Source organism: Balaenoptera acutorostrata, chromosome 19 (genome assembly GCF_949987535.1).
Source record: "Balaenoptera acutorostrata chromosome 19, mBalAcu1.1, whole genome shotgun sequence".
NCBI lineage: Eukaryota > Metazoa > Chordata > Mammalia > Artiodactyla > Balaenopteridae > Balaenoptera > Balaenoptera acutorostrata.
Genome location: NC_080082.1, coordinates 13,392,160 through 13,404,813, shown reverse-complemented (window position 1 = coordinate 13,404,813; position 12,654 = coordinate 13,392,160). Strand labels below are relative to the sequence as shown.

At 41.7% G+C, this 12,654-nt stretch overlaps 1 protein-coding gene across 2 annotated transcripts in view; it reads right to left on the bottom strand.

Annotated features, from left to right (window-relative positions):
- The window catches only part of GLG1 (golgi glycoprotein 1), a 156,525-nt gene that overhangs the window by 11,100 nt on the left and 132,771 nt on the right, over positions 1–12,654 (bottom strand). For both annotated transcript variants that reach the window (XM_057533919.1, XM_057533921.1), the window contains exons 14-20: positions 12,218–12,280; positions 11,334–11,447; positions 10,407–10,495; positions 9,289–9,406; positions 7,979–8,071; positions 1,579–1,716; positions 86–209 (exon numbers count right to left, since the gene is read on the bottom strand). In XM_057533919.1, the coding sequence (XP_057389902.1) occupies positions 86–209; positions 1,579–1,716; positions 7,979–8,071; positions 9,289–9,406; positions 10,407–10,495; positions 11,334–11,447; positions 12,218–12,280 (739 nt within the window). The remainder of the gene's footprint in view (positions 1–85; positions 210–1,578; positions 1,717–7,978; positions 8,072–9,288; positions 9,407–10,406; positions 10,496–11,333; positions 11,448–12,217; positions 12,281–12,654) is intronic.

The following is a 12,654-nucleotide window of genomic DNA, read 5'->3' as shown; positions in this document are numbered from 1 at the left end:
TTAGTTTAATTAGGCAAGTATATGCCCACTCAATTCCTTTCAAGCCATACCCAGCAGGACCAGGAAAGCCGTGCCAAAATGTTACCAGTGTTCTGGGTGATCTGGCGCTTGGTTATCATCTGTTTGCATTTGGGATCCATCAATTCACTGTTCTTATTTTGCTTCAAGCATTGCAACATAGTTTTGGAATCCGCTTCTGGACAGAATCTCTGCAAAGAAACAAAGTTTTATAAAAGTAGTTACCCATATATGGCAATTAACACCATATTTATCACTCTTACATCTTTTGGGGAGCTTATGACAGAACCTAAAGGTATCACTTGGGACAAGAAATGGTAAGCCTGAATAGTCACCCAGCCTCAAGCTCCCCTTTATCTATTCTCTACTACGTTTCTCACATTTCTTTCTTCCTACCTGTTTCCTATTTTGGATAGGATGGAGCCCCTACTTACATGGCTATGCTACATTACACGGCCTCTCGTAAGCTTACATACTGTTTATGCATGAACGTAACATTGTACCAGGTGACCACATAGCCCTCAAGCCACATCTACCCAATCCTAATGGGAAATTTAGGAATTACCCAGCAACCAGTGTGAACAGGGATGTGGGGGAAGGACCTATCTGGTTCACCCTTTAACCAGAGGGGCTATAATCCTACCAAATCCTGTGGGGCCAGCCCCTGTACACTTGTTAGTGTCCTTGAAGTCAGAGATTCATTTTGGACTAGTGATAAACTCCATCTCTATCTGCTAATCCACAGCCTATTAATTATAGTCCACTGTTATCTTAATATGGGGACATGGATTGCTGACTGATTTTTAGAGAAGTCATCAAAATCTTACAAACCTCCCTCAAATCAGAGCCTAACATTTCCACTTTTACAGAGGACTCAATTCTTCCAGACCCAGCTAAAGAGACTTCTAACTTTCACAACTCTCTTTGGAGTTTATTGATAGGGTGAGGAGTATCATTTTATTTTAAAGGGAAGTTGAAATAAGGGGTTAGCACTTTAAGTTTAATCTCTTTGTACGTGTGGACAGGTCCGGGAACTGACATCCAGGTTCTCCAGTCAGCCCTGCTGCAGGGGGCATTTATTGGAGAAGTAAATGAAGCAAAACAACCTGTAGAACAAAAAAGCCTTTGATGGTGATAGATGGACGATCAGGACATTTGATAGTGGCTTCCTCAGTATACCTACCACCAACCGCGCTCAAAACCAATCACATATTTAATGGGCATCTATTTACTTGTTCCTCAGGTCAAAGTGAGGTTAGCTATCTTAGCTTAGTGGTTCTGAAACTTGAGCTTCATTGGAACCCCCAGGGGCTTGTGAAAACAGAAGGCGCCACTCCCAGAGCTTGACTCAGAGATCGGGGTGGGGCCTGAGACTTTGTAAGTTCCCAGGTGGTGCTGACGCTGCAGGTCTAGGGACCAGACTTCGAGAACCACAGCCGTAGTTGTATAAAACAGGTTGACATTGAGAGATTATATGAATTTTCTCTGAAATTTAAAGAAGTTTGTGTTTTTGTTACGTTGACTTATCCTGTGCTCAACCCTTGGTTTTGGGTCCCTTACCTTTATCATCTGCTTGCAGACTCTCATGAGTGTATAGTCTAGTTCTGGGTCCATCATCTCTGTCTCCTGCAGCTTAAAGACTTTCTGGTGGCAACGGGTGCTCAGCTGCTTCTTGTTTTCTTTCAGACATTCAATAATCTAGGGCATAACAGTTACGGGCAAGTTAAGAGGTGGATCAGGTATTGATAACCCATGTTTTCTGACTGAAGCATTAAGTTCTTAGTACATTCCTCACTTTTCTATACAGGTACCTTTCATTTCTAATTCCTAGGTAATAGGAATCAGGATTTCCTCACGAAGGAGAATGATATTTATAGATTTACAACCCCAGGGCTAATAGCAAACCAAATGTGTAAAAATTAGAGCAGGCTGTATAAAGAGCAGGTTGTACTGGAGTCTAAGGGGAAGGAAACCCTCTCAAGATTCCTAGTTTCTTCTTCCTTCCAGGGCTATTCCTTGTCAAGATTCCTTCTGGAGCATACATCAGGCTCTCTGCCTTTCCCTGGAGCAATAACCCTGACTCGACAGTAAGCACAAGCTAGGAAGTTCAGTTCAACTCACCATTTACCACATGAGAACAGAGCATTAGATGCCAGCTATGAATGAGACTCAATCCTTACCTTTGAAGACTATATAGTCACACAGGGCAAAGTTATATAAACAAACAACTACAATAAAAAAGATGAGTGAGTTAACATAAAAGAATAAAGTGCCATGGGATAGATTTTAAGATAGTGAATTAGGTGTATCCTAAAACCTCCCCTTCCCTACAACAAACGTTTAGCTACTATAAAAAAAAGGTAAAGAAAGAAAGCAGATGGGAAGCTGCAGTAGCTAGGGCTGTAGCATGTAGTCATGAGACTTCTATGAAATCCTCAAGGCACAACCAAGAATCACCAAATACAGTTGACCCTTCAATGACAAGGGTTTGAACTACGCAGGTTCACTTATATGAGAATTTTTTTCAATAGTAAACACTACAGTACTACACGATCTGTGACTGGTTGAATCTGTGGATGTGGAACTTCAGATAGGGAGGGCCTGACATATATGGAGGGTTGACACTATACACACAGGTTTTTAACTATGTGGACGTGCAGCACTCCTAACCCCATGCTGTTCAAGGGTCAACTGCAGTTAAGGAACACTAATAATGTAAGAAAGATGATAAACAAAATAAACCAAGGCCTCAAAACTGAGGGGAAAAGGCAACAGAGCAATCAAACGTATATTTAATATCTTCTGAACAACAGAGAAGAAAATAGTAAACAAGAATCAAGAACAGGTAGTTATGAGAAGAACCAATTAGAGATGTTACAAATGAAAAATAAGTGAAGGGGACAAGACGGTGGAGTAGAAGGACCTGAGCTCACCTCCACTTGCAAAAACACCAAAATCACAACTAACTGCTGAACAACCATCAAAAAAGACTGGAACCTACCAAAAAAGATATTCTACTTCCAAAGACAAGCCACAGTGAGATGGTAGGAGGGGCACATTAATGATAGAATCAAACCCTATACCCACTGGGTGGGTGACCCACAAACTGGAAAACAAGTATATCACAGAGGTTCTCCCATAGGAGTGACTGTTCTGAGCCCCACCTCAGGCTCCCCAGCCTGAGGGTCTGGCATCGGGAAGAGGAGCACGCAGACATTTGGCTTTGAAGGGCAGCAGGGCTTGATCACAGGAACGCCACGGGACTGAGGGAAACAGAAACTCCACTATTGGAGGGAGCACACAATGTCTTGTGTGCACTAGGACCCAGGGGAAAAAGCAGTGACTTCATAGGAACCTGGGCCAGACCTACTTGCTGGACTTGGAGGGTCTCCTAGAGAGGCAGGGGGTAGCTGTGGCTCACTGCAGGGACAAGGACATTGGTGGCGGAGATACTGAGCAGTACTCACTGGCGTGAGCTGTCCCAGAGGCCACCATTTTGACACCAAGACATGGCCCCCACCCAACAGCCCTTAGGCTCCAGTGCTGGGACACCTCAGGCCAAACAACCAATGGGGCAGGAACACAGCCCCACCCATCAACAGACAGGCTGCTTAAAGTCTTCCTGAGCCCACAGCTACCTCTAAACACACCCCACTGAGATGGCCCTGCTCACCAGGAAACCTGCACAAGCCTCTTAGCCCAGCCTCACCCACCAGGAGGCAGACGCCAGAAGCAAGAGGAACTACAATCCTGAAGCCTGTGGGACCACAAACACAGAAAGTTTGACAAAATGAGATGGCAGAGGAATATGTTCCAGACGAAGGAAAAAAGATAAGACCCCAGAAGAACAACTAAGTAACGGGGAGCCAGGCAATCTACCCTGAAAAGAACATTCAGAGTAATGATAGTAAAGATGATCCAAGATCTCGGAAAAACAATGGAGTTACAGACTGAGAAGATACAAGAAATGTTTAACAAAGAGCTAGAAGATATAAAGAAGAAACAAACAGAGATGAACAATATAATAACTGGAATGAAAATACACCAGAAGGAATCAATAGCAGAATAAATGAGGCAGAAGAACAGATAAGTGAGCTGGAAGACAGAATGGTGGAAATCACTGCTGGAGAACAGAATTAAAAAAAAAAAAAAACGAAAAGAAATGAGAGTTTAAGAGACCTCTGGGACAACATTAAATGCACTAACATTTGCATTATAAGGGTCCCAGAAGGAGAAGAGAGAGAGAAAGGGCCTGAGAAAATATTTGAAAAGATGATAGCTGAAAACTTCCCTAACATGGGAAAGGAAACAGTCACCGAAGTCCAGGAAATGCAGAGAATTCCAGGCAGGATAAACCCAAGGAGGAACACACCGAGACACATATTAATCAAATTGACAAAAATTAAAGACAAGCAGGAAATATTAAAAGCAAGAAGGGAAAAGCAACAAATAACATACAAGAGAATTCCCATTCCCAACTAATCCAAAGGTTATCAGCTGATTTTTCAGCAGAAACTCTGCAGGCCAGAAGAGACTGGCATGATATATTTAAAGTGATGAAAAGGAAAAACATACAACCAAGAATACTCTACCCAACAAGGCTCTCGTTCAGATTTGATGGAGAAATCAAAAGCTTTCCGGATAAGCAAAAGCTAAGAGAATTCACCACCAAACCAGTTTTACAACAAACGCTAAAGGAACTTCTCTAGGCAGAAAAGAAAAGGCCACAACTACAAACAAGGAAAACATGAATGGGAAAGCTCACCAGTAAAGGCAAACGTACAGTAAAGGTAGGAAATCAACCACAAATATGGTATCAAAACCAGCAGTCGTGAGAAGAGAGTACAAATGCAGGATATTGGAAATGCATTGGAAATTAAGAGACCAGCAACTTAAAACAATCTTGTGTATATATATATATATATAGACTGCTATATCAAAACCTCATGGTAATCACAAACCAAAAATCTACAATAGATATACACACAAAGAAGAAAAAGGAATCCAAACACAACACTAAAGACAGTCATCAAATCACGAGAGAAGAGAACAAAAGAGGAAGGGAAGCAAAAAGACCTACAAAAACTAATCCAAAACAATTAACAAAATGGCAATAAGAACATACATATCGGTAATTACCTTAAATGTAAATGGATTAAACGCTCCAACCAGAAGACATAGACTGGTTGAATGGATACAAAAACCAGACCCATATATATGCCATCTATAAGAGACCCACTTCAGATCTAGGGACACATACAGACTGAAAGTGAGGGTATGGAAAAAGGTACTCCATGCAAATGGAAATCAAAAGAAAGCTGGAGTAGCAATACTCATATCAGACAAAATAGACTTTAAAGGCTATTACAAGAGACAAAGAAGGACACTACGTGATGATCAAGGGATCACTCCAAGAAGATATAACAATTGTAAATATATATGCACCCAACATAGGAGTACCTCAATCTATAAGGCAAATGCTAACAGCCTTAAAAGAACAAATCAACAGTAACACAATAATAGTGGGGGACTTTAACACCGCACTTACATCAATGGACAGACAGAAAATCAATAAGGAAACATAGGCCTTAAATGACACATTAGACCAGATGGACTTAACTTATATTTATAGAGCATTTCATCCGAAAGGAGCAGAATGCACATTCTTTTCAAGTGCACATGGAACATTCTTCAGGATAGACCACATGCTGGGCCATAAAGCAAGCCTTGGTAAATTTAAGAAAACTGAAATCATATCAAGCATCTTTTCCGACCACAACACTGTGAGATTAGAAATCAACTACAAGATAAAATAGCATCAGAAAATATAAAGTACATAGGGATCAATCTGACAAAAGATGTAGAAAAACCGTACACCAAAAACTAAAAATCATTGCAGATATAAACCAATTAAGAAAACCTAAATAAATGATAATATGAGGGGAAAAACACCTTATCTATAGAGAAAGAGATTTTAGTAGATTGAATTTTGGTTCCCCAAAAGATATGTATAAGTCCTAAACCCGTAGCCGTGAATGTGAATATTTGGGGAAAAAATTCTTTGCAAAAGTAATTAAGTGAGGAATCTCAAAATGAGATCATCCTGAGTTATCTGGATGGGCCCTAAATCTAATGTAAATGCCTTTATAAGTTTATAAGAATAAGAAAATATAAATAATACACAAAGGAGAAACAGAGAGGAGAAGGTCATGAGAAGATGGAGGCAGAGACTGGAATCATGCAGCCCCAAGTCAAGGACTGGAACCACCAGAAGATGGAAAAAGCAAGGAAGCATTCTGCTCTGGAGCCTTAGGAAAGAAAGCAGTCTTGCCAACACCTTGATTTCAGACTTCAGGCCTCCAGAACTGTGAAATAATAAATTTGTTTTAAGGCACCCAGTTTGTGGTAATTTGGCAGCTCTACGAAACTAATATACAGATGCAAGAATTACAGTGGACCTCTCATCAGAAACTATGCAGAAAACAGTGTGAAGTGAAATATTTAAAGTATTGAAAGAAAAAAAAATCCAGCAACCTAGAATTCTATATCCAGCAACCTAGAATTCTATATCCAGCAAAACTGTTCTTCAAAAATGAAGAGAAGATAGACTTTCTCACACAAACAAAAACAGGGAATTCATTGCCCATACATGCACCTTGTAAAAAAAAATGTTAAAAAAGAAGTTCTTTGGGGAGAAGGGAAAATATATAGGTCAAAACCTTGGATCTACATAAAGAAAGGAAGAGCATTAGAGAAGGAAAAAAGTGAAAAAAAAATGATTTATTTTTCTTATTCTTAATTGATCTGATAACTGCCTAATAACAAGGTACTGGGTGATCATAGCATATGCATAAAAAATGAACAATAGCAATGTCACAAGGGATGGGTGGAAGGAATTGGGAATGCTCCCTAATAAAATACATACACTATATGAGAAAAAAAAAAAAAGAAATGAAAAATAAAACCCAAGTGGTAGTCTCTCTAAAGAGCAGAATGGAAAGTGCTAAAGGATAAATTATGAAGCTGGGAAACAGAACTGAAAAACTACCTCAGTGTAGTACAGAGAGATGAAGAAATGAAAAGCATAAAAGAAAAAGTGTGAGGCATGGAGGACAGATTCAGATGCTCCAAATGTCTAACAGGAGTTCCAGAAGGAAGGAAAAGGAAGGCAATATTTCAAAGGTTTGAGAACTTCCTAGAACTGAAGTAAGACATGAATTCTGAGACTGAATGAGCCAACCAGGATAATGAAAACAAAAACCATATCTAATTATATCACAGTGAAATTACAGATCATTAAAGATAAAGAGAAAACTCAGAGGTAGATTAACTACACAGAAATGAGAATCAGATTGACATCAGACTTTGCATCACCAACAGCAGATACTAGAGGACAACAAAGCCATATCTCAAAGGCTAAAGCACCTGGCAATGCCCTGAACTAGAAGAGGTAGATGAGTCAATGGAAGAACATTAAAAACAAAAACAAAAATACACTTGATTGCATTTCATTCCTGATGATTCTGGGTAGGGTCCTGTTCTGTGAATTTAGGGGAAAAAAACCTCCCATGATGGTTCTTACGTGACCTCTAGTTAAGAACTTCTGTGCAATGGGATCATGTGAGGGAATAATTAATTTTGGAGGTGTTGGCAAAGCTATAGAGAGGAGTGTTGGCAAAGCTATAGAGAGGAGGAGGCATTTGAAGGATAATTAGGAGTTTACTAGGCAGACAAGGCCGGAGAGGACAAGGTAACCTGAAAGAGGGAAGAGAATAGGTGACAAAGAGGAATGAAGGTGAGCAAAAGTAGTCTGTTTGGGAAAAGCAGCCTGGCATAGCTTAAGAAGGGATGATCAGGCTGGATAGGATGTGATGGGGCCTATCTCACCATCACAGAATTAATTATTAAAAAGGTACCTTCACATTACCTTTACAATTAAAAAATAAAAACGAAAAGTTACCTGAGCATTGCCATATTGCACAGTGGAACAGTGGTTCTTGATGTCACTCTTGCAGGCTTCATACAGATCTGGTTCCAGACGGATGTCCTCTGTCTGTATGAGGGGGAACCAGCATGGAAAAGTGAGCTTACTCTAAGCTGGAGAGATCAAATGTTCTACATATTTATTTGTTGATTGGATCTTGTCTGGTGGCCATAACTTCTACACAGCCAAGGGCAGCAGTGTGGTCACTGCAGTAAATGGAGAAGTAGGATTGAGTTTCAGTTCTGCCACTACCTAGCTACAAGGCCTTGGCCTTTGTTTGCAGAATGAAATGCTACCATCTACTCTGACCCCTTCACAGGACTGCTGTGTGATGAAATAAGATAGTATGATGTGGAAACCACTTTGAAAGCTAAAACCATTATACAGATGTAGGACTCTACTTTTATTATTATTATTATTTTACTGAAAGAGCCAGGTTCAAATCTGAAGACCCAAAGTTTCTATTATAGAAGTATGTTTAGGCCAGTTCCACTTAAACATAATTATCACAGAATCACTACCTCCGTATGTGAAAATCTGGTACTGCAACTTTGGGGATATTAATAATACCTGGTGTCTATTACTAGTTTTTGCTTAGACTGAGGTGAAGTAAGTATGATTCACAGTACAAAACATATTAAAATATATTTTTAGCTGTCTTAATGTGGCTTGGGCTTATCCTCAAAAGTACAGTGAAAAGAAGTGTCCTCTCATAGTGCACACTGCGGGTGGCTTCCCACATCCACCTCACCTTGATTATCAGTAAGCTCATCAATAAGCGCATCCCCTGATGGGGGATGGGGCACAGATCTCAAACTGACACAATCAAATTGAGGAGAGGGACCTTTATTTCGTGCTGGGGGCAGTTTTCCCTTGTTTCTATTTCCCTGCTGGAGATGAACATTGCAACAGGTGGCCCAGTTGTTGCAGGCAGCCATTGTGCGGCCATGAGGGAAACCAGCCGTAACAATGAAGCTGGTGTCCAAGGCAGCAGACTGGAGAGGGAGAGACCCTTGATCCTCGAGGACATTACTGATGCAATGACTACATCACATGCTTACAGCTCGTCTTACAGCTGGACTTCCAGTTATGTGTGGTAAAAAATACTTTATCATTGAAAAAAAGGGAAACAAGAAGCTGTCCTACGGTAAAATTTTAGCACACAGCTCCAAGTCTTAACCATCATGCTTGTGGCTAAAATCTTTCAGTTTGCCTTCACCCTTCACCTAACTCTCTAAGCCCTGCCCTGTGGTTTCTGGACCAGAGGTTGTGCTCTGTGGTGTTACCATCTCCAGCTCCTCCACCCGCAGCTGCTTGCGGCACTTCAGGGACACCCTGTGTTCCTTGGCTTCCTGGAGAGTGTCGTTGCGCACGGTGGTGCTTAGGCAGATCACCACGTCCACCCTGCCAAGGAAAGAAGAGGCCTGAGCCGCACAAAGGCAGATGGCCGAGAACTGGGCTGGGGCAGGGGCCACACCATCCCCCCAGAACCCAGGAACCCCTTTACCATGTTTTTGAATGCCATTCCTGTAAGCCTCACTGTGTTTTCAGAGAGCTAAAACCAGCAATTTGTCTGTATATGTCATAAAAGTTGGGCCACAGCTCAGATGCTGACAACATTCCTGGCTGGTGGGGAGGCCAGAGAGGGGACATGTGTGCAAGGACAGTTCAACACTGGTTTTGATGAAAACATGTGACCAGAGAGGAATGCTACTCTACTCTTAACTCTGGGCAGTGTCTTTGATATACTGAGAAAATCATTCCTGAAAAGTACAGAAATCTAAGCAAACACGGGAACTTGGTTTATATGAGGGGAAGTGTGTTCTAGAAATGCACCTTTGCAAAGAGCAGCATGGAAGAATTTGGGCAGCCATGCTATAAAAGCTCATCACTCTCCTCATTAACACCTAATTCTTAAATGAATACAGCTTTTGTTCTTTACTACATCTCTAACTCAGTGAAAGCCTCTGCTGCTTCCCTGAAGATGGAAGGCAAGGAAGCATTCTGCCTGTTCCGATGGAATGATGTTCTGAGGAACATCGATGGAATGATGTTCCGAGGAAATCAGTTAACCTCATATTCACACTGCAAGGTGCTCCTCTAAGTACACAATCTCTATGTGCTTCATCAGTTAGATAGCCTGAACCTGGAAAAATTAAAAATGCTCCTTTAGGACATAGGCTCTCCATATCAGAACTACCACCACCAGGTGTGGCTCTAGGCTGCTATGAAGAGGATATGTCTAGACAATCCAAATGTTTGGCCATACTACCAAAGGAGGGTGCAGGAGGCCTGCAGGGCTAATCCTGTCAGATAGCAGCAGGCCACCTGACATCTTGGATACTCATTCAGTAGCTAAGAGGGACTTTAGGGAAGCAGAATGAATCAGTTAAAAGCTACGTACTTCTTCTTTATGTTGGGACAAAGTTTCAACACGTCCTCTTTGCAGGCCATTTTAAACTTGTAAGAGAACCGAAAATCCTTCATCTGCACCTAAAAAAGATGATGAAAAAGAAAATCAGAAGCTCTGTGACAAGGTCTAATCAGCAGCGCTGGGTGTAAGTGTGTTCATATACCGTTTGCAGCGGCTAGCTTTCCAGGCCTGCGCAACTCTGTCTCTCTGACTTCATGACCTGCTAAGCTCCCCACGGCATCTTTTGCTCCGGGCACACCAGCTTCCAGTCACACACAGGCTGTGATTCTTCCCCCAGATCTTCCCATGGTTTGCTCCCTCACTTTTCTTGACGCTTCCATTCAAATACCTCCTTCTCAAGTCCCTTTTCTCCATCACCCTGCAGGCCTTACACTGCTTTATTTTTCCTCACAGGCTCACCTGAAACTCTATATTTATTTGTAAATGTATTTTTGCATCTTTCTTTCACAAGAATGTAAACAAGTCGACAAGGGCAGGATCTGTCGGTTCCCCCCTGTCTCCCAGTGCCCACAGTCCAGAGGCCCTCAGTACCATTTGGGGAAGGCAGTCAGGGAGGCTAGGTGCCCCAAGAAGAGGTCAATTTTACATAGATGACTGGATTTCACCCTTCTAGGAAGGAAGTGCTTGCTTTATCAGAAATACTTCCTTTAGACATGTGGTAACTATGAAGACTATGGTTTAACCTTCTTATTCAAATGCCAGACCTGGGTAGTATGACTTAAAAGAAAAAAAGGCTTAGATTCTAGTGTACTGATACACATTTGGGCTGCTGCACTGAACAGATATTTGGAAAAAATGATTTTTCACAGAAGAGGTGCTCTGATGTTCTGAAAGGGGAAGGGATTCAGTAACCATCCAAGCAGTCAAGACAAGAAGGGTGTGCCAGGTGTTACTGACCAGCTGGAAGTGGGTGACTCCAATGGCGCACTTCTCATTCATATCCTTCTGGTGTTTGTTCTGTATGAGACACTCCATCAAGTCTCCAGAGTCTATCTGGTTATCTGCTACATCCTGGGGAAGGTAGTGCACATTTACACTTCATTTGTAACCATTAGTGAACAAAGCCTGCACCCCAGCCCATAAAAAAAATGCAAACGAGATTGATTCTAGAGCCTTTACAAATAAGACACATCACAAATTATGTCAAAATAAGTCTGAGACATTACAAAGGATCAACACTCAGGGGAATAAAATTTACGCAGCAAGTTGCCCTCCCTGCGTGAAGCTCCAACAAGAACATGTACTATGCAGGTCTTTTAACTCTTTTCCTTATATGATGCTGGCAGCTGGCTTTAGGGATAACATCTAACATTGTCTGCTGATTGTCAGATCCTTATGGTTCCTGGGTGTGTTTCACTCCCACAATTTAGGTAGTTCAGTAAGTGACTAAAAGTAATAAAGTAACGGAATTCCCTCAACATCAGGTACAAGGAGAGAGCTGGAAGGGGAAACCACATTATTGTTAACAAATCCCGGCTGTATGTATCAGAAGCAATTCAGCCCTACTGATGGGGCTTCCCCCTCCCCTCTTTCCTTACAAAGGGCATCTCAGCAAGTGCTGTTAACCAACGATCTGGTCACCTATGAGGGGTAAGCAAATAAGGTTTCCCAGGATGGTGGCCCCTCTTGATGTTTACATTTTCAACTTTAACTGGTGAAGGTTGGTTATCACTTAGGAGCAATGTGAGCTGAAGACAGAGATGAGTTCAATACACGTGGGGGCCAGAGCCCCAGTGAAATTGGTTCTGTTTCTAACCCTTGTTCCTCTAGACATCACTTACGTGGCAAAAGTTCTGAATTATGGGTTCGCAGGCTCTCATCAGCAAGGCTTCTATTTGAATATCCTGCAGAAGATTAAAATATCAGTAATTCTGCTTTAGAAAGAGCCAGGGGTGGGGGAGGAGCAGTTTCTTTCTCTGAATCAGCATCATCTGATGGGTAAATAATCCAATATGTACATTTGGAAACTATTCCAGTATTTCGGTTAGATGGCCCCAGCACAGACAGAACAGCAGTTCTATGCTACTCCTCTAACGCTCCTTCATTATACTTTGAAAGGCAAGTTTTCTAGAGGCAGATTCCCCTCGTGCTAGAGCAAGAGAGAAGATAGAAGTAAGAACTGTGGGGAGAAAAAAACATTTAAAAATAATATTAGAGGGGGCTTCCCTGGTGGCGCAGTGGTCGAGAATCTGCCTGCCAATGCAGGGGACACGGGTTC